This window comes from Euprymna scolopes, chromosome 11 (assembly GCF_053919585.1).
Source record: "Euprymna scolopes isolate OS-2025 chromosome 11, ASM5391958v1, whole genome shotgun sequence".
Classification (NCBI taxonomy): domain Eukaryota; kingdom Metazoa; phylum Mollusca; class Cephalopoda; order Sepiida; family Sepiolidae; genus Euprymna; species Euprymna scolopes.
The window spans coordinates 17,565,787-17,588,626 of record NC_136492.1 but is presented as its reverse complement, the minus strand read 5'-3'; the positions used below and the strand labels follow the sequence as shown (position 1 = coordinate 17,588,626).

The window sequence follows — 22,840 nt, the reverse complement described above, 5'->3', positions numbered from 1 at the left end:
TAACTGCGACACGATAAGAATGCTGAGTCTCTTAACTCTATCCTCAGTAATTACTGCCTTCCATAGTTGTAGTCGTCTCACCACGTTTTAGCCAACTAATCCTCTAGCCGGCTTTGAGTAGATTTGTTACCGCTATCTTCAAACAATGCTCGCCTAGACTCATAGAGACTCAACTGCGCCACGGGCCCCGAAGGGTGATCAAGGATGGATATTGTTTTTGGTCTTATAAAGTTTTTCGTTCTTATCTGGTCTTCTATCGTCGGGTCCGTACAGAATGGCATATAATTTTATGATTGGGATCTCTTTTTTATTTTATTTTTATTTTTTTTTTTATATGAGTAATTTTTATATTTATTTATTAATTTATTCTCATTTTCATAGTTGTTGTTTCACCACGTTTGAACCATCGGACGAAGGCCAGAGGAATAGTTGGCTGAAACGTCGTGAACAACAACAACAACAACAACAACGACGACGACGACGAGGATAACAGTCGGCAAATAAATAAATAAAATACTTTTGTTTCGTGTATACAAAGTTATTAATGAAATGTCTATTATTTAAAGTTTTGTTTTGAATCAAGCGATACTGAGCCCCTGCCAACTTTCAGCCCCCAGAAGATTGTAACTTACATCTGGCGTAACGGATAAAATACCTGATAAATTCAGTTATAAGTTACACTCTTCTGGAAGTGAAAGGTTCAATCCTTAGTGCGGGCAGTACTTAACATACAATTGCGAATTACTTTAGACTTCTACTCGGCCATGGCGTACGGAACGATAACATGATACCCTCGTGGATTAAATAAACGGTTCCGTTGAAATATTCCGTGTAGATTCCCGAGTTCACAAGATATCCATGAAGGTCGGAGGTTATATCGACCGAAATGTTGTGAAAATGAAACTGAAGACGAGAACAATAGTCCGAAGAATCCAAATAATACGAATAATCAACCCTCATCTAAAAAAAATCAGGAACATTTTTCTAATAATCGAATAATTGAAGTACTATTCTCATTTGAAGTATTATTTTCACAGTATTTTGATCGATGTAATCTCCGACCTTCTTCAGGTAGAGCTTGTCGAAGCAGAGAATCTTTTAAAATTTTGTTTTTGCTGTGGTCATCAATAAGAATTTGCCGTTTTCAAAATAGCCCCTTTCCGAAAAAACAAAAAAACAAAAAGAAAAACAAAAAACAAAAAGAAAATAAATACAAGCAAAAAACAGAACAAACAAAAAAACATTCTAATTATTAAGTTACCTTTGCAACAAGATCGGGTGGACGTTCACAACCTTGCAGCCCATTCCAGTGCTTATTTATAATTCAACCTAATCACAAAAGATACAGAAAAATCTATATGGTATACGTACCAGTCTCGGAACGAAGATGTCATATTTAAAAAATCACGTAACTTGATTAAATAGTTTTATTTATAACTAAGAAAACCAAATTTTATGAGTAAGCAAAAACTGTCTCGCATCGTGGACATTTAATCACATATTTTATCACGTGGGCACTTAATCACTTGACAGCGAGACATAGGTGTATCAGAATCGTTGGGGAATTTTTGACACCACTAACACGAAACTGCGAATAAAATATAAAAAACTCGTAATTTCCCTTTTAAAAGTGGGTTGTTTATTTTCTTTATGGAATATACTTCCAAAATAAACTATTAAAGTTGTTTAAAAAATAATAGAAATATTATTTTTTATTTTTTTAAAAACGGTGTTTACAAAGTGCCAGCGCACCTTCATGCAGCAATTATTTTACGTAATAAAATCAATTGAATTTTTCGAGTTAATTTTTTTCAATTTTTAAACTTTAAAAATCTATCAAAATTTTTCTATTGGTTCAATTTTTACGATATTTTCAGGGTCAATGTGAAATTTTGTGCTCTTTCTAATAAACCGAATATAATATTTTAGACAAACGTTTCTTTTTTTAAAATGTCTATAAAATTAAAATAATTAATTTACTCACCAAAGTTTTATATATCACAAATTGAAGAAAAAAGATCAATAAATAATATATTGTAAATTAAAAAAATGTGTCTTTTGGAAATATACCTGTAAAGTCCAAAGTGTAAAAACCCTTTTTTTTTAAAAACCACGTTGATTTTTTTTTAATTGGAAGCCTATGTTCTGCTTATATTGTCCAGTATGTAATGGACGCTGACAACAATTTTTTTCTATTTTATTCAATGTTTTCTTTTTTTTTTTTTTTTTTAGATATTTAAAAAAAAAATCTCTCGATAAAGAAGAATGAAAATATAATAAATCAAAAATTTATGTATTTCTTTGAGAAAAGAAAAAAAAATTCCTCGATTGTATTTTTTTTAAAGACAAAAATTTATCAGTAAAATTTGACTATTTTTAATATATGGGAACACATATTTCTTCAGGCACAAGGCTAGACAGCTAGCGCAAACGTGTGGTTTTTACCGCCTTCTGTCCATCCGTAGTTCTAAACAAGGACAAACAGCTACTTCTGGGTTTTCGATAAAGACGTACAAATGTTTGCGTAATCGCACTTTTTTCAAATAGTCATTTAAAAAATCCTTTTATTTAAAAAAATAAATAAATGGAATTTAAAATATAAATATGGATAAATTCTGAACAATGAAGAATGGAACTAAACATTCAATAGTATTGTGACTTTTTGAAATTTATATTGATTTTTTTATAACCGAAGTAAGTAAAATTTCGTTGATTTTCTTCAAATCTTTTTTTTTTTAAAGAAAACCGATTAAAAAAACAAATATTGCATGATTTTCTATTAAAGCTGTTATACTTTTTAAAATTTGGTCTTTGCACCTTTAATTGAAAAAAAATAGGGGTTGAATTACATTTTTCAAGTAGTTATAAGCTTGTAAAGATAGGAGGTCGAATAATTCAATTTTTTTTCACGCATTCTTAAAATCGGTTTCTGACACTGCTATCGCATCGCCATCTTGTAAAAAACAAGTACAGATAATTCCAGATAATTCAAACTTGTGAGGTCAGCCTTGTACTGTTAACAATTTCACATTAATCACTTTAAATCATTTAAAAATAATTTTCTTCGAAAAATTACAACTACGTAATTTTTTTTTAAATATGACATTTTTGTAAATTTTTTATTTTCATTCTACTTTAATCACTTTTAAAATGACGTCTTTTTATTTTAAGGTTTTGGGGTATACTGAAAACGAATATCGCATTTAAATTTAAATATCGCATTTAAATTTGCCGCAAACAAGTAGTTTTCCGGGTATTAAGCAGTGTAATTCCTCATGATATCACTGGTGATCTGGAAAATTACTTGCTTGTGGCAAATTTAAATGCGATATTCGTTTTCAGCATATCCGAAAACCTGGAAAAAATCATTTTAAAGGTGATTGTTAAGGGGGAAAAGTAAGTAAACATTTACCGACATTTTCTTTCCATAGTAAGTTACGATGTGTCTTCAATAAGTTTCCAGATGGGTAGTTTTATTGATAGTACACGCATGAAACTCTAGTCCTCTTCGAAGTAATCTATTTCGGCTACAATGCACTTGTTCTACCGTTCCGACAACTTCTGCAAGGCCCCATGGAAGTATCTTTGTTTAAGCGTGTCAATGATCCTCATCGCAGCCTCTTTCATCTCCTCAATTGTCTCATAGCGACAGCCTGTAAGATTTTCCCTGAGCTTAGGGAATAACCAAAAGTCACAGGGAGCAAGGTCTGGACTATAGGGAGGGCGTGGAACTGTCTTGATGTTATCTTGGTCAAATAGTCTGTGACAAGGATGGAGTTGTGGTCTGCACCCTGAGGACAAACTTTGCGCAAATTTTCCACAGCTTCAGTTCCCCGGGAATAATTGCGTGTACAGTTCCCACACTGACAGCAAACTGTGCACTTATTGTCTCTATAGAAACACTACAGTCCTTATCGATAAATTTCTTTATTTGCCCAATAAACTCTGGTGTTCTGAGTTCCTTACTCCTCTCAAACCTCTCATAATCCTCCAGAGACTCACTGCCTTCCTTGAATCTCTTATGCCACTCAAAAACTGATGCTTGATTAATGCAACATGACACAAAAGCAGTTTAAAGCATTCCATATGTTTCTGTGGCATTTTTCCAAGTTTAAAATAGAATTTTATGGCATATCGTTCGTATAGAGTGCCCTCACGTTCAGATTGCATTTCTAAAATTCACCAGCTGTGATAATCAGACTTTAGTAAGGTGTATTCCAATTCCTGCTGTAGCTGTTCATTTATAGCTGAAATCATAAAAATTAGTCAGCCATCTTATAAGATGTATAGCAATAACATACTGAATTTTCGAGTGTCTTCGACAATTTTAAATGCCTGTACGAGAAAAGCACGGAAACTTATTGAAGTCACCTAGTCGTACACATCATTAACTTTTAAAAATTATGTTTAAACTCCAGCCACCCCCCTTCTCTCTCTATCTCTCTTTAATTGCTTTATGAATGCATGCCAGCTGCGACAGCGAAGATGCTTTAAGTACTTTGGCGTTAATACAACTTATTGACCAATTAAATACTTGAATTAAAATGAGACGGTGAGGACCAATCAAATCAGAGTATATCTCCTCCCCTTCACGCCTTTTTTCGTTACCTCCAAATGGAGATATAAACCGCCCGTGCCTCTGCGAACGACAACCTCTTCTTTCAAACGTACCGGCAGATTCTGTGACTTATTATTATTACTGGTTGATAAAACGTAACTAGTAAGTATTTTAAATAATTCCATTTTTCATAAATGTTTCATTATTATTAATTTATAAAGAAAAAAAAATGCGTTTAAAGGGTAATCACGTCATTTCCCGACACGCGTAATATGCTTATTTTTTGTTTACTTGCCTCCTCATGAGGGCAGAGTTAGCCACAAGGTCGGTTTTAAATCTGTGTGTGTGTGTGTGTGTGTGTGTGTGTGTGTGTGTGTGTGTGTGGATAGGGGACCAGCTCCCCAAACGGGGCACTCTGGTTAGTAACAAAAATAAAAAATATGTATCAGTCACGAAGGATTTCTTCTCCACTAATTGAGATAAAAAAGTGAAGTGAAAAAAAAGCGAAGTGCAGCATTGCAGCAATTGGAACAGATACTACACTTTGAGGTATTAACTCTTTTATTCAGGCAAAAAATAAAATGTAATTCAACGTGAATATAAAATTAGGCGACGGCCATATCAAAATAATAATAATAATAATAATAATAATAATGATAATAATTATATATATATATATTATATAATATATATATATATTATATAATATATATATTATATAATATATATATTATATAATATATATATTATATAATATATATATTATATAATATATATATATTATATAATATATATATTATATAATATATATATATTATATAATGTATATATTATATAATATATATAATATATAATATATATAATACATAAAATATACAATATATATATATAATATATAATATATATAATACATAAAATATACAATATATATATATATGTATATAATATATATAATATATATGTATATAATATATATAATATATATGTATATAATATATATAATATATAATATATATGCACATGATATATATAATATATATGTATATAATATATATAATATATAATATATATGCACATGATATATATAATATATATGTATATAATATATATAATGTATATAATATATATAATATATATGCATATAATATATATAATGTATATAATATATATAATATATATGTATATAATATATATAATATATAATATATATGTATATAATATATGATATATATGTATATAATATATATGTATATAATATATATATATAATATATAATATATATGTATATAATATATACAATATATATGTATATAATATATATAATATATAATGTATATAATCTATATATATAAAAATGTAATTCTTGGTTCGTTCGTTATTAATAGTCTAAATAACCACTGGAACGATTGCTGGTATAATATGCTTACTGTATCCATGCGTGTTTTTATATATCTCTTTTTAATTATAACATTATAATTCATTTTTCTTTAATAAATAAGTGGTTTTCTTTGTACCGATGGGCCATTTTTTATTTTATTTGGGGACAATTATTCATCACTGCCTGCCGTCACGTAACATCACGAAAAGGATCTTTTTGTCTCACCACTACAGGCCGTGGCCTAGCTTAATTTAAACAGAATGTGTTTAGAATATCGGTAAATTTTTAATGGGTTTAATCACATGATTATTGGTAATGTAACCATGTGATTGTAATTTACTATAAATTAACCACACGTGGTCGCTTTCCTATTAAATATTCATCGAAAAATGGTAGTTACGGGCAAAATGAATGCCGACGCTCAAAATGTATAAATATTTTGACCCCTCCCTTTACTTAAAAATTCACCAAAAATCAGGGAATTAACCAATTTTCATGAAAATTTCAATATTTATCAAATAATGATCGCAGACTATAATAAACTTATTAGTTTTACTTAAATCTTAGTGAAAATGTATTATTTTGTTTAAACAAAACTACCTTTACTAAAGTTATGGTTTTCAGTAGTAAATAAAAAAGGCAAGAATTTATTTGTGCTTTTTTATATAAATAAAGCATCGTAATTTGTAACAATAAATTTTTTTTACAGGAACATTATGAAAAAAGCCCCTAAAGTCCGTATTAATGAATTCGATATAACTCGAAGAAAAATGAACTTCTCGCACTACCGATATTACCATTGAATTAAGCATTGTTCATTTAATATTTTCACATAAAAAATTATAATAGCAAAAATATTTCTACTTTTTTTTACATTACAGATTTCGCATAATTTTTATATGTAAGATTTTAATAATTTCCTTGCTTGCAAGAATGTGAAACTTTCGGCGTAACATAATTTTTATATAATATTGGCCAATAATTAAAAAAGAAATTAATTTAAAACCAGACCATAGAAAAATAATTAGATTAAAAAAATGGTAAACTTTATACAAACATTTACAATAGAAATGTACGGATGTCCGTCTGGGCAAAAAAAAAAAAAAATGAATAAAATAAACCCAGCACCCCTCCTTCCTTTTAATTACATGACAGCTGTCTCAGATTTTGGGTCACCGTATATTCCGTATTTCCAAAAGTACGGTTTGTTGTGATTATGCGAACGGTAAAAATACTGGGTTGTGGGGCTAATTCAGCTATTTTTAGCACAAACAAAGTGTTTTGTTTTAATTTAATTCAATATCGTTGGACTTTGCTAATTATCTTTGAAATAGACACAGAAAACTAATATTAATCTCTAAAAGGATTTTTACAATGAATTTATTTAACTTCAAAATTTAGCTGAATTGGTAAGCTCGCCGTGAAAACATTTTTCATAACTTTTTTTTTCACGTGTGCAAATATTTTTTTCTTTGGAAAATTAAGTTTAGTCCTTAATCTTTCAAATACAATAAAAAAATTTTTTTTTGGAAACCTACAAAAAATTATGATAAATCGGCTTTCAAAACTAGGTCCCCCTATGCTTATTCGTTTATTTTTGCCCGTACCTAAAAAATGGATATTAGCAGCTAATCGACCATTGTGGATCATCTTTTTACTATTCAGGAAATTAAAGATTCAATTATATTCCTATTTCAGTCACGTAAATTACTTAGGGTGAAATGAGTTTGGGAATTTATATCCAAACCTAAATATTTTTTTTGCTTAAAAAAATAACATTAATACACTAAGTTAGGTAAAATTTGCATAGAATGCTCTGCTTTACGGTTGTCGTAAAAATGGAATGGCAATTTGAATTTCGTTCCCTTTTAAATTCGGTACATTTTTACATTACGTCGAACTCATCGTTCACATTCGACATGTCAACTTTTATAGGCTTTCGGGTATGCTGACAAGGTTAGGGGTGTCTATTCCGAAAGCCGTTCTTAACATGGGGAGGTTGAGGGTGTCTATTCCGAGAGCCGTTCTTAACATGGGTAGATTGGAGTGTTTATTCGTTGTAAACGTACCCGACAACCTATAAATGTCGACAATGTGAACGGTAAGTTGGACTTATGTAAAAATAACAAAAAAACTGACTAATTATTTCCCTTTCGTTATTAACTTTTTGTTTTTTTAAAAAAATATTTTGTGTTTTATATATATAAATGTTTTTTTATATACAAACATTATATATATATAAAGTACAATGTTTTCTATATATAAAGTACAATTGTTGAATGTTACTCTTTTCATTATATTCGCTTGGGGGGGCACAAAAAAAAAGATTAAAACAAAGCGAAATTTAAGTTTCCGTTCCATTTTTACAACAACCGTAAAACAGCGCATACTCCGCAAGTTTTATCGTAAGTTATAAACATCTAGATCTACTTACATTATATTAGAAACCGAGCGACCCATAAAAATCTGGTAGCTGAGTGTCAAATCTGCTTAAAATATTGTAAAAAAAAGAAAAGAAAAATAGAACCTCTCCTAAACATACTGACAATAATTTGTTTTCGTTCTTTCTTTGAGTGTTTCCAATAAGGGGGATTGATTTACTAAGATTTGTATTAGAAGCTGAGCACTTATTAAAATTATTTAATTGTTGAATTTTTTGCATTTTGGTTAAATTTGTTAGTTTGCAATCGCTGATAGCCCACTAAAAAATTGAACAAAAGACGAAATTAAAATGAATGGTACTCATGCAGAATTTTACCCCCTCCCGATTCCAATTAGGGTTCAACCGGCAATCACTGGATTCAACCGAGCGTTGTTCAAATGTTGAAACACTGAACCAACATTTTATTTAGTTTTTTTGCATAATTAATTAATGATGGGAGTATTTTTCTATTTATTTTCGTAACATCTGTTGACAAAAAAATAATTTGTACATTCTCTTGAAAAAAATCAAACTTTTCTCTACTTTCACCTAACTATTTACAGTGTTCATGTAAAGCATTCATCTGTTCTTTTATAATAAAATTCCGTTTTCAAAAAGAAACGTTTACTGCCAAATTTCTTTAAAAGAGTTTTCCTGAAAAAGAAAGCAAAAAAACTTTCACCTAACAATTTATGGTAAAATATTAATCTTTTTTTTTGGGGGGGGGAAACTTTTATTGATAAAAATTTGCAAAAAATAATAAAAGTAAATAAACAATACAAAACGCAATTTTTCTTGAGGAATGTGTTCAATTTTAACAAATTGAGCCACAACAACGCGTGGCCGGGTACAGCCAGTATATATATATATATATATATATATATATATATATATATATATATATATATATATATATATATATATATAATTTTTTAAAATTTTGTTTTTGAAATATCGTTAGTTTCAATGTATATCGTTTTCGTTTAACGGGTCTGGATTGTTATTTTAAAAACCAGTCACCGTTAATTTTGAGTTAAGCACAATGTATCTATTTAATAGGTACAGAGCATATATAGTGCAAAATTTTGTTGAAAATTCAAAGACTCACGTTTTCTTTTTATAACCTTCGTTTATTTCCTGGATTTTTTTCCCATCACAGCTGTTTCGTTAGTGGGAAGGCAGTTTTATGATTTATGTGTCCATAAAAACTTCCTGTCCCCACCAACTTTTCAGATGTTTTTCCATTAGATTTTTACAACAAAAGGTATATTTTTAACATGCTGAACATCGTATTCGGGTAAAAAGACTTCCAAAGCCATGCCTCCTCACTTCCTCCATCTTTTGGTGTTATGTGAAGATAGCTATCTTCATAGAACACCAAAAGATGGCTTTCGATAAAATCAAGTCAACCCTCATTGGTGGCCCAGCTCTTGCAACTCCAGTTTTTTTTTCGAAACAATTTAAATTGCAAATCGATGCGAGTGATGTCGGAATGGGTGGTGTTTTAATCCAAGAAGATGACGAAGGCTTCGATAGAATCATTGTATATTTCTCCAAAAAGTTGAATAGAACTATTATACCATTGAAAAAGAATGTTTGGCGATGTTATCAACTCTACAACATTTTGACTTTTAGCTAAATGTTACTGTTTCTCCTGTTCTGGTCTACACCGACCACAATCCATTAACTTTCCTTAACAAAATGGCGAGCAAAAATCAAAGACTTACAAGATGGAGTCTGCTCCTACAAGAATATGACCTTATTATAAAACATATTAAGGGAAAGAATAATGTTATTGCAGATGCCTTATCTAGAATATAAAAAAACAAATAAAAAAAAGACAATAATAAAATATAGACGGTTTGTGTCTTTACAAATTTTTCACTATAATTTCAAACCTTTTACTTTAAAGGGGGGGGGGGTTACGAGGGAGCATTTCTATAAAATAATAATAAAAAAAATCAATAAAACAGTTTAAAATTTGTGCTAACGTATTCTAGGCAGCCCTAATGATCAAATCTCAAAAGTTTTAATTCACAAGATAGTTTAAAGGCCAGAGTATAGAAATAGAAAGTTTAGAAGGATTAGAAGTTTTTAGAAGGTTCTGCAATAATCTAGAATGGGTGAAGATGCCGTACGAATAAAAGTGGAGAGGGAAAGAGAACAGTTATCAGGTTGGACCCGTTAAGATAACTCCGGTCTCTGATTCATGGATGGGTCCAGCCGAAAGAATCCAAAAGATAAAAAGAAAAATACATCACTTCAACCCGCGGAAAGTTGTTCTGGACTAGTGGTAAATACGATTTTGAAATATTCCCATTGACCAAACTTTTAAAAGAAAAATCCAAAAGAAATTTTATTGTCATTGGATTTCGTTGTAAATAGAGTGAATAATTTTGACTACCTCCCTTACCCTCGTAACATTCCATTCCTCGTCCTAATTTTCGACCCCGAGTTTCAACAAACCGTCTTTTCCTTTATATTTGATAGTAGTAATCCAAAATAACTTTGTTAACCGACTTTTTTTTCGTTTGTTTCGTGATTGTTGTAAATATTTGTGAATCACCTTATTTGTTTATTTTGTTGAAAATAAAGGAAAATATCATTTTCCGAAAACCATATTTCATATCGCCCATATTTTTTAATTGTTACAGCTTTGAACGTAACAGTATATATATATATATATAATGTGTGTGTGTGTATACATTCACATATAAAATGTATATATACATGCTCATATAAAATGTATATATATGCACATATACATAATGTTTATATATATGTATAAATATAATGTATATATGTATATGTGTATATATATGTGTGTATATATGTGTATATGTATGTGTATATATATGTATATATATGTGTATATATATGTATAGATATGTGAATTTATGTATATATATATGGATCTATATATACGTATATATATTTATATACATATGTATATATATGTATATATCCATATGCACATGTATATATATATATCTATATATATATTTATATACATATATATATATTTATATATATATGTATATATACACATATTTCTATATATATATGTGTATTTATATATATATATATTTCTATATATATATATCTCGACATATCTCTATATATTTCTGTATATCTCTTATATATATATATATAAGCTGTATATATCTCTATATATAGCTCTCACTCTCTCTATATATATCTACATATATCCATATATCTCTTTATATAAATCTCTCTCTTTCTTTCAATATAAATCTCTCTCCCCCTCCTCACTCTCTCACTCACACACACACACACACACACACACACACACTCTCTCTCTCTCTCTCTCTCTCTCTCTCTCTCTCTATATATATATATATATATATATATATATATATATAAAGATTGTTTATTTGTTTATTTTTTATAAACGATACTGTGGTGTTTTTTTCACTCCTGAGTGCTTTAAATGGAGAGATTCTCTTCCCTTTGTTTATATTCTTGTCGTCCTTACATTTTTGGGAAGTATTATTTGCAATTAATTTATTAAAATATTTAATTCTTTAAATTTTTTCTACGTTCATAAAATGAAGTTATCTAATAGATAACTTCATTTTATGCACATAGAAAATATTTAAATAAATAAATATTTAATAAATTATATATATATATATATATATATATATATATATATATATATATATATATATATATATATATATATAAATATTTAGCCTTGATCTTGGGCAGCCATTATAATTTTCTTCTGATTATAGTGTGTGCGTGTATGTATGTGCACAATAAATGAACAACTTAAATGTAACCTCCTTATACACAAATATGTCAATTAAAACCTACTAATAAAATATGTTAAAAGCACGAGAACTCCTCCCATCCCTCCTCATAAAATACATCGTTTCTTTTCCTTTTCCTTTTACTAATGAGTCACGACTTATTATGGTCAAAAGATCATCGAGGATGAGATCCAAGTTATTAAAAAAAAACTTTTGAAAACAATGCTATATGTTCAATAAAGAATTGGCTCTATAATAATAAATACGAAATCTGCATGAATTAAAATATATTTAACCATAAAACTCTAGTGGAGGATGTACTTTTCTCTTCTTTGCAACCTCTTTCACACAGAAGAGACGTTGCGAGCCTGTCTCTGCTTTAACGTTATTTTCATGGCAAGTGCTTGTCCGAGCTCCAATCTATGGTCACCTCTAGCCTGACTTTCACTCACGAAAAACACTCTTCTAGCTAAAACCACTATCAATAATTCCCCTCGTTCTTTATCTCTGCCTAAACCTAAACGTAGATTCCATGAACAAAGCTTCTTTTTCAGAACTACACGCCTGTGGCACTGTTCCGTTTTCCTGCTTTCCAACTGACTACAATATGGTTGTCTTAAAGTCCAACGTGAACAAATTCTTGACGAATCGTCTCCTTAAGTAATCCAATTTACCAAATTTCTATAACTAACGATGACTACATGTTCCCCTTGACCACTCTTCACTCATTAACCCTTATCCTCGAGTGGCCGCCGGGCCTTGATACGTAGAACTTCTTTGTAAAAAAAAAAAAAAGAAAAAATTGAACACCGGGAAAAGCCGAGCTCCCCACTAGTAGTTGAATAAAGAACCAAATGGCAAATAACAAACCCGACAAGCAGCTAAATCCCACCCCTTCACAGTAGAGATCCCTAGATACAAGAGAGCCTTCTACTCCAGTAGTTTCTTTCCAAGAACCGCCAGACTTTGGAATTCCCTTCCGGGTCCCTGCTTCCCTAACTGTACTGATATGCAGAAGTTCAAGTGTAACGTGAACCGATACCTTGCTGCCCAACTCCCTACATAGTACCCCTGATGCTTATGCCCCTGATAGTAGTCCCCTACACCAAAGTGGCGATGTGTCTTGTTTGGGGGGAAAATGTAATAAAAAACAAACAAAAAACGCGTGTCTCATTTCTTCTTCTCTACATATATTTGCGCATCATTCAATTTTAATTGACACTAGCAATGGCACCCGGCGTTGCCCGGGTATGTATAGGTGGTGTAATAAGAATATTGAACAAGGGCCAGGCGTAAAAAAGAGAAAGAAGAAGTGAACAGAAAAAAATCACATAAATGTTAAAACTTAAAAAAAATAAATAAATAATAAAAAATAAAAATAAAAATAAAAACAATCCGGCGTTGCCTGGGTGTGTTGAGTAAAAAAATAGAAGAAAAATCCAAACAACAACCGGGTGGAGAAAGATGTTAAAAAAAGTGGTAGTAGGCAGACAGGCTCGAACCCGTAACACGAAGGAGGAAAAAAAAATGTGACGTCTTAGTCCATGTCTCCATCGCGTGACCGGAAGTTGAGAGCGTCGAAATTAAGCATAGTGAATCGAAAAGAAAAACACGCCTTGCAAAAATGGCAATGCAAAAACCGACCCCTCCTTGTAGAAAATTGCCCAGTTGAAGGTGAAAGTATTAATATTATTGGCCAGTTTTTCGATATTTGTGGTTCGAAGGATCGAGGTTCAAAACGATACCAGTTTGGTTACGTTCCGACGCCTCTGTCGGCAGATTTTGGCAGACATACAAGTATACACACACACACACACACACACACACACACACACACACACACACACACACACACACACACACACACACACACACACACACACACACACACACACACATTTTGCGTTTTATATATTAAACTAGTGGGGGTTCCCTGCATTGTCCAGGTGTTTGTTGGTGTAAAAAAAGGTTTTGGTAAAAAAAAAATAATTATGACAGCCCCTTTAAGAAATACGTTTCTTATCGTTGAGCACTTTCTGTTGAATAAAAGTCGGTCGATTTAGCTCTTATGCGTAGATCGTCGTATAACGACTTGATCACTGTCTGTCTGACGTAATGAACATTTAATTTAATATATGTATATATATATGTGTGTATATATATATGTATATGTATATACATATATGCATATATATGTATATATATGTATGTATATATATGTATGTATATATATGCGTATATATATGTATGTATATGTATATATATATGTATATATATATATGTGTGTATATATATATGTATATGTATATACATATATGCATATATATGTATATATATGTATGTATATATATGTATGTATATATATGCGTATATATATGTATGTATATGTATATATATATGTATATATATGTATGTATATATATGTATATATATATATGTATATATATGTATATATATGTATATATATGTATATATATATATGTGTATATGTATATATATGCATATATATATGTATATATATATATGTATATATATGTATATATATGCATATATGTATATGTATATATATGTATATATATGTATATATATGCATATATGTATATGTATATATATGTATATATATGCATATATATGCATATATATGTATATATATATTCATATATATATGTATATATATATGTATATATATGTATATATACATATATGTATGTATATATATGCATATATATGTATATATATCTCTCTATATATATGTATATATATATGTATATATACGTATATATATGTATATATATGTATATATACGTATATATACGTATATATATATATATATATATATATATATATATATATATATATATATATATATACACCTAACACTTCAAGGAAATTTTCTACAATATTATAAATACTTAATAGTCCCACCGAATCCACCCATTAACTACAAAGTTTAAATTTGGCATATGCATGTCTGCTGAACCCCTGATAATCCTTTTCCCTTAAAATCTCGTTAAAAATATTTACCCACAACAGAAATATTAAACTAATATTCAGCTTAATGTTATACGTGCTGCTCTGCTAATCGACTGACTGTTAACTTTGATACTGCATAATTAAAATATCCTGCTTAAGCGTATTTTACGACCGGGCGACGCCGGGCGTCCACCTAGTCTATCCATATAAATAAAATAGTACATGTATGTGTGTGTGTCCTTCTATATGCCTGTGCATGAATATTTAACCGATAAACTCTTAAACAACTGCTCACATAACACTAAATTTAACAGGAAATAGTTAACAAATTTACCGAATTTTCATTACTAATGATTGCTATATTTTCCAATTTCTATTGTACACTCTTTAACCGTTATCCTTGAGTGTTCTTTTGGCCTTGATAATGTGGTGGTGCCTGTGTAAAAAAAAACAAAACAAAAAAAAACAACAAAAAGAAAAGTTTCGTACTTTGAAAGTTCACTCTGTGAATCGGCTATATCGGCTACCATAGATAATTATTCATGATTATTTGATAACAGCTGGAAGTGCGTGTATGTGTGTGTGTGTTGTGTGTGTTGTGTGTGTTGTATGTGTCGTGTGTGTTGTGTGTGGAGGGGGTCGCTCCTACAATCCTCTGTTATCGTTCATGCTAATATACTCGTATCCCTTTTCCCATTTTCTTATATACTACTTATATTATCTCGCTTGCTCCATCATGTCACCCCTTTGACCTAGTTTCCACGGCTTTGTTGAAAAAAAAAAAAAGATGGCGATCTCCTTTTCCTACCTGTTTTTGTAAGTTCGATATTCAATGAATTTTTTCTCCATTATTCCGTTTTTATTTTTAAATCATTCTTCTGTTATATTTAATGTTCATACGGAATCTGTTGTATTTTTTTTACTCATTTTTATCCCAAGCAAGGCATATTGTCACTTGGAACGTAAGGGGCTTCTATTTAGGATCCTTTCTTACAGAGAACTGCGGGGAGTTGAGTAGCAAGATTTCTGTTCACATCAAATTTAAACGTGTCTGGATTTGTACAGTCAGTGAAACAGGGAGGGAATTCCAAAGTCTAGCAGTCCGAGGGGAAGAAAACTATTAGGGTAAAAGAGATCTCAGCATTAAAGGGGTTGGATTTTGCTGCTTTTCAGGTTAGTGAAAATGCAATTAAAAATATATAAAACCTATAACATTTTACGGATATTTTTCAATAGTTAAATCATTATTTTATATTTTATCCCGGGCCGCGACAGGACACAAGCTCTGCTAGTTTTTAATATTTTGTGTAGTGTAAGTCTTTTATTATTTCTATTGACTCGCGCAGAAGTAAAAGTTAAAATATGCGACGCTACACGTTGTTTAATGGTGTGATCATTATATTCAATATTTTGTGTAACACTTAATCTTCGCGACCACCTGATCCACACAGTAGGTTCCCATTTGAAAAACGTATAATATCTTACGGATATTTTAAAGAGTTAAATCATAATTTTATATTCCATCCCGGGCTACGGCGGGACAGAGGATCAAGTAGCTTTAAATATTTAGTATAGTGCAAGTCTTTTACTTACACTGCATTACGCTACATTACATTATTATTATTTTTTTTACAGATACTATACATGAAGTCAAATTAATTCATTTGATCAGCGGCAATTCGACAATGGAATTTATTTTGACTGGATCTTTAACCTTCTCTTCTCTGAACCAACTTGATTTAACGAAATGCTCCAAAACGTAAGTATACCAGAACGTTTTTACATTTTCTACATTGCATAAGTATGGATACATTAAAAAAAATTAAATAAAAAGAAACTGGAATCTTTAGATCTCCGTAATTCCAGTAAGTATAGGTACAACCGGACTTTCAAAAATTACTTGCAGAATATACCCCGATGTACCAAGCGCAAGAGAATTAAAAAAATATCTCTCGGTTGAAGTGACTGAAATAGTTAATTCCTAGCATCCGGTAGGATACCCTATCACAATAAAAAACAAAACGAACAGAAAATTAAAGCACGATATATATATATATATATTATATATATATATATATATATTATATATATATATATATCCGTGTATATATATATATATCCGTATATATCATATATATTATATATATATATATTATATATATATATATATCCGTATATATATGTATATATATATATATATATATATCCGTATATATATATATATATATATATATATATCCGTATATATATATGTATATATATATCCGTATATATATATATATATCCGTATATATATGTATATATATATATCCGTATATATATATATCCATATATATATATATCCGTATATATATATATATATATCCATATATATATATATATCCGTATATATATATATCCGTATATAAATATATGCATATATATGTATATATATATATATCCGTATATATATATATATATGTGTGTGTGTGTGTGTGTATCCGTATATATATATATATATATATATATATATATATATATATATATATATCCGTATATACATATATCCGTATATATATGTATATATATATATATCTGTATATATATATCCGTATATATATATCCGTATATATATATATATATATATATATATATATATATATATATATATATATATATATATCCGTATGTATGTATATATATATGATACAACAATGATGATACAACGCTGCTATAATATGCATGAGCGCAGAACAGATGTACATCAATCTAAGACAATGACAAAATTGTCAGAAAATGACCTCCAGACTATCGTGGAATGGGGGCGTAAGGGGATGGTAACATTTAATGCTAGTAAAACAAAGCCGCTCTCCTTTAACAATTACAAAACGCCTCTCTAAACCCCTATATCTATGACAAATAGCACCCTACCTGGAAATTCTACCTTTAAACTCCTCGACTTAACATTTGCGGGCAATAAGAATTGGAACTAATACATAGCGGACATTGCAAAGACTGCTGCAAAAACGGTGGGCTCCCTCTATCGAGCTAGAAGCCTACTCACGCCTGAGAGTATCCTGTACTTTTACAAGGCTACAATTCGCCCATGGATGGAGTATTGATGCATCTACCACTGTTAGATAAAGTAAAAAAAAAAAGTTGTCAATCTGATCGGTCCCACTTTATCAACTAAGCTCCAGCCCCTGTCTCATCGCCGCAATGTTGCATCACTGTGCCTGTTTTACAAATATTTGAATGGAATGTGTTCTGATGAACTCCTTTCACTTGTACCCCTTCGCTTAGCACCTCTTCACTATTGTTGTTCCTAAAACACAGAAATTTTAATAGTTTATTCCCTCGAACAGCTAGAATTTGAAATTCCCTTCATACTGCCTGCTCCCCTAGCTGTACTGATATGCAGAAGTTTAAATGTAACATAAACAAATATCTTATAAACATTTCCTAGAGATGACCCCAAATAGTAGCCCTTACGTTCAAGTGGCGATATGCTTTCTAAGGGATGAGAACAGAAGTAATATATATATATATATATATATATATATAAAAGGCAAAATGTGTATGACCATTTCGTGTATGTCTTCAAAACGCTTTTCTCGCACACGGTCTCGGGTTCGTTACTATCGCTTAAAACTGTTTATATAGGTCCTATATAATAATATCTAGGAATTAGAAAAGCGCGTAGCGTATAGATTTATTTACGTCGATTTTTACAAAATTATTGCTAGTTTGGCTTCTCGCGTGTTGATCGGGCTTTTTAGTATAAATAAAGTGAAACTAGACTCAAACGACGTATTGTCGGCATTGCGCCGGGAAAAACGTCCAGAAGCAATCAGCTTTGATCAATCTTGTATATCAGATTCAATCTGGACAATTGGGAGCTGCTTTCCCCTCTCCAACATCTGTTGGGGGAAGAAACAGTAAAATTTGGATAAACAAATCCAAACGCTGAGTGACTTCTATTTGACCTTCTTAAATAGGTCAAATGGGAGCAGCAGAGTTAACTTTTATTGCGCACGCCTGTTTGTATAGTTAAATAAATAAATAAATTAAAACCTACTCAACGTTGTCTGTCGCCGTGGCTCAATGGTTAACGTTGCACGTTTTTTTTTTCACACATTAATTTCCAACTCAAGGGTACGGGTTCGATTCTCATACTCACCTACCCCAAATTTTTTTTTTTATTATTTAACACCCCCCGGAGTTTTGATTTACCTCAAAACACCCGGGCATCCCCGGGTACCCCTTTCCCCGCTAGTATAATAATAAATACGAAATCTGCATTAATCAAAATATATTTAAGCGTATTTTACAACCGGGCAATGCCGGACGGCCTGCTTGTATATGTATATCCTCTTTTTTAGAGATGAAACCGACGGTACAGATGTTGTTCTGATTTTCTGCAATACATATGGAAAATATCTCGATCCTATTTCTTGCAATCTTATCGGTATTTCTTTTCATCTTTTGATGAAACTAAGAAAAGAACCGGCCAAATATTGGCTATGATCCAATTTCCATTCCACTTGGTTCCTGCAACATATTTACCAATTTCATGTGTAAGACACGTGTGTTCGCCATCCACCACTAACAAGAAAACAATTGAGTTCTCATCCCCCCCCCTCTGCCCCTCCTCTCTCTCTCTCTGCATGCTAGCACCTGCCAAGCTTTAGGGCTTTTTGTCATTTTCCTGTTCCGGTCCGCTTCAAGCCGTTTTTATGGCACTTTTCTTGTACAGTCAATAAAGAATAGGAGGCCGTCCTTCCCATCAACCCCCAAAATACTAAACCAGGGTCATTATGGAATATAATATCTCTAATCTATCTATCTATCTATATATATATATATATATATATATATATATATATACACACACACAAGCGAAAATGTATGTTCGCTTTTTGTGTATGTCCAAGAAAGGCTTTTTTTTCAGAGAAGCGGTCGGTCGCCTAACAACTTAAAACTTTTTATATCACATATAAATCGTAATATCTCAGAGTTAACAACGAAGCTCGCCTGTCTATTTAATTTGCTCGATTTCGGGAAGATAAATATTCAACATTTGTCGCTCGCTGCATGTTGTGGGTTAGTCTTTTTCCTATAACATCTTGCGAAAAATAAAAATCCCGCAGTGAAACTTGACATCATTAACTCATTAAAACGGGCACCTGCCAAATCCAAGTAATTAAATAAATTCAAACGTGTTTCCATTAGCATCTCGCGTGGGACAATGGTTAACGTCGCACTTTTTTTTTTCCACCATTTAATTTACAACTTTGCCTCAAGGGTTGGGGTTCGGGTTCGATCCTCATACTTACCTACCAAAACATTTTTTAAATCTCCCCCCTCCGAAGTTTCCACACACACCTCCAAACGCCGGGTACCCCTCGCTAGTATTTATATAAAATGAAAATCACGATTAAATTTACCAAAATGCTCCAAGATGGTAAAACTAAAGTATATTATAAATATTAAAGAATTAATATTTATAAAGTAATATCAACCAGATGTAAAAGCTCGATAAAACCAAATAGGAGATAGAGCTTATATACCCATTCACGTGAAATCACCTTTTCCTTCACCTTTTTGTTATCAAGTAAGATCTTTGACTTACTTGCAGTTTCATCAAATACATTTGTATGCAAAATCCGATTGCTAATTCCTACCCTCTGATGAGAAGGAAAGTATTTCTTCGAAACTAAGGACTGTCCACTTCTTAAGTGTTTCATTTCAGATAAAATATGTTTTTAACTCTTTTTCAAAGTGTTTTTAAAATGTTTTATTAAGTATTTGCTCTTATATATATATATATATATATATATATATATATATATATATATACATATATACATATATATATGCATATATATTTATATGTATATAGATATAGATATATGCATATATATTTACATGTAAATATATATATGCACATATATTAATATGTATGTGCATCTATATTTATATAAATACATACATATATATTTATATACATGCATATATATTTATATGTATATATATATTTATATGTATATACATATTTTATATATATATATATATATCAATATATGCATGCAAATATATATTTATAAATATAAGCATATATTTTTTGTATACATATTAATACATATTTATATTTATGTATGTGTATTTATAGACATATTTAAATAAATGCAGATATATTTATATGTATATATTTATATATATGTATATATATATATATTTATATGCATATATTCATATGCATATATTTATATATTTATATGTATATATATTTATATATATATGCATAGATATTTATATATATATATTTATATGTATGCATACATATTTATAGTTATATATAAAAATACATATATATGCATATATATTTTTATATATATATTTATATATATGCATATATATTTGCATTTATATATATATTCATGTAAGAGCAAATAGTTAATAATAATAGTTTTACCATCTTGGATCATTTTGGTAAATTTAATTGTAATTTTTATTTTATTTTTATTTTATATATTCATATATATGCATATATATGTATATATATATATATATTCATATTAATATTTATGCATATTTATATTTATATATATGCATATATATTTATATATATATACGCATATATATTTCCATATATGCATATATATTTATATATGTGTATATATTTATATATATATTTATATATGTGTATATATTTATATATATATTTATATATATGTATATGTATTTATATATATATATGTATATATATTTTTATATATATATTTATATATATGCATATATATGTATATTAAATATATTTATATATACATGTATATTTAAATAGATATACTATATGCGTATATACTTATATATGCGTATATATGCGTATATATATATATGCGTACATATTTATATATATATTTATATATATGTGTATATATATTTATATATATATATCCATATATATTTATATATGTATTCATATATATATGCATATATATTATTATATATATATGTTTATATATACATTTATATATGCGTATATGTTAATATATATTTTTGTATATGCGCATATGTTTATATATATATTTATATATATGCGTATATTCTTATATATACATTTATATATATGCGTATATGTTTATATATATTTTTGTATATGCGCATATGTTTATATATATATATTTATATATATGCGTATATGCTTATATATACATTTATATATATGCGTATATTTTTTTATATATATTTATATATATGCGTATATATTTATATATATTTATATATACGTATATATTTATATATTTATATTCATATATAGGCGTAAATTTTTATATAGACATTTATATATATTCATTTATATATTTATATCGAACCATATACATTTATATTTATATATATATTTATATCTACATTTGTATGTATATATATTTTATGTATATAGGTTTATATGCATATATCTATATTTATATGTATATATATATATTTATATATATGTATATATCCTTATTTATAGGTATATATATATGTATATATATTTTTATATATACATATATATATTTATATATACATATATATATACATTTATATGTATATGTATACATTTATATGTATATTGATGCATTTATATATGTCTATACATTTATATGTAGGTGTATACATTTATATGTATATTCATATATTCATAATTATATGCCTATATATAGTTATATGTATATGTGTATACATCGCGTGTACGTATGATTTGAATTGTA

General features: G+C 29.1%; 1 protein-coding gene across 4 annotated transcripts in view; it reads left to right on the top strand.

The window, feature by feature from the left end:
• The window catches only part of LOC145287777 (uncharacterized), a 175,599-nt gene that overhangs the window by 39,388 nt on the left and 113,371 nt on the right, over nucleotides 1-22,840 (top strand). For 3 of the 4 annotated variants that reach the window (XM_080135603.1, XM_080135600.1, XM_080135602.1), the window contains exon 2: nucleotides 16,743-16,866. In XM_080135603.1, coding sequence (XP_079991729.1) covers nucleotides 16,793-16,866 — 74 coding nt within the window. In that variant the 5' untranslated portion in view covers nucleotides 16,743-16,792. Of the gene's footprint in view, nucleotides 1-4,582; nucleotides 4,721-16,742; nucleotides 16,867-22,840 lie in introns of those variants that run through there. The other variant, XM_080135601.1, reaches the window with a different exon arrangement.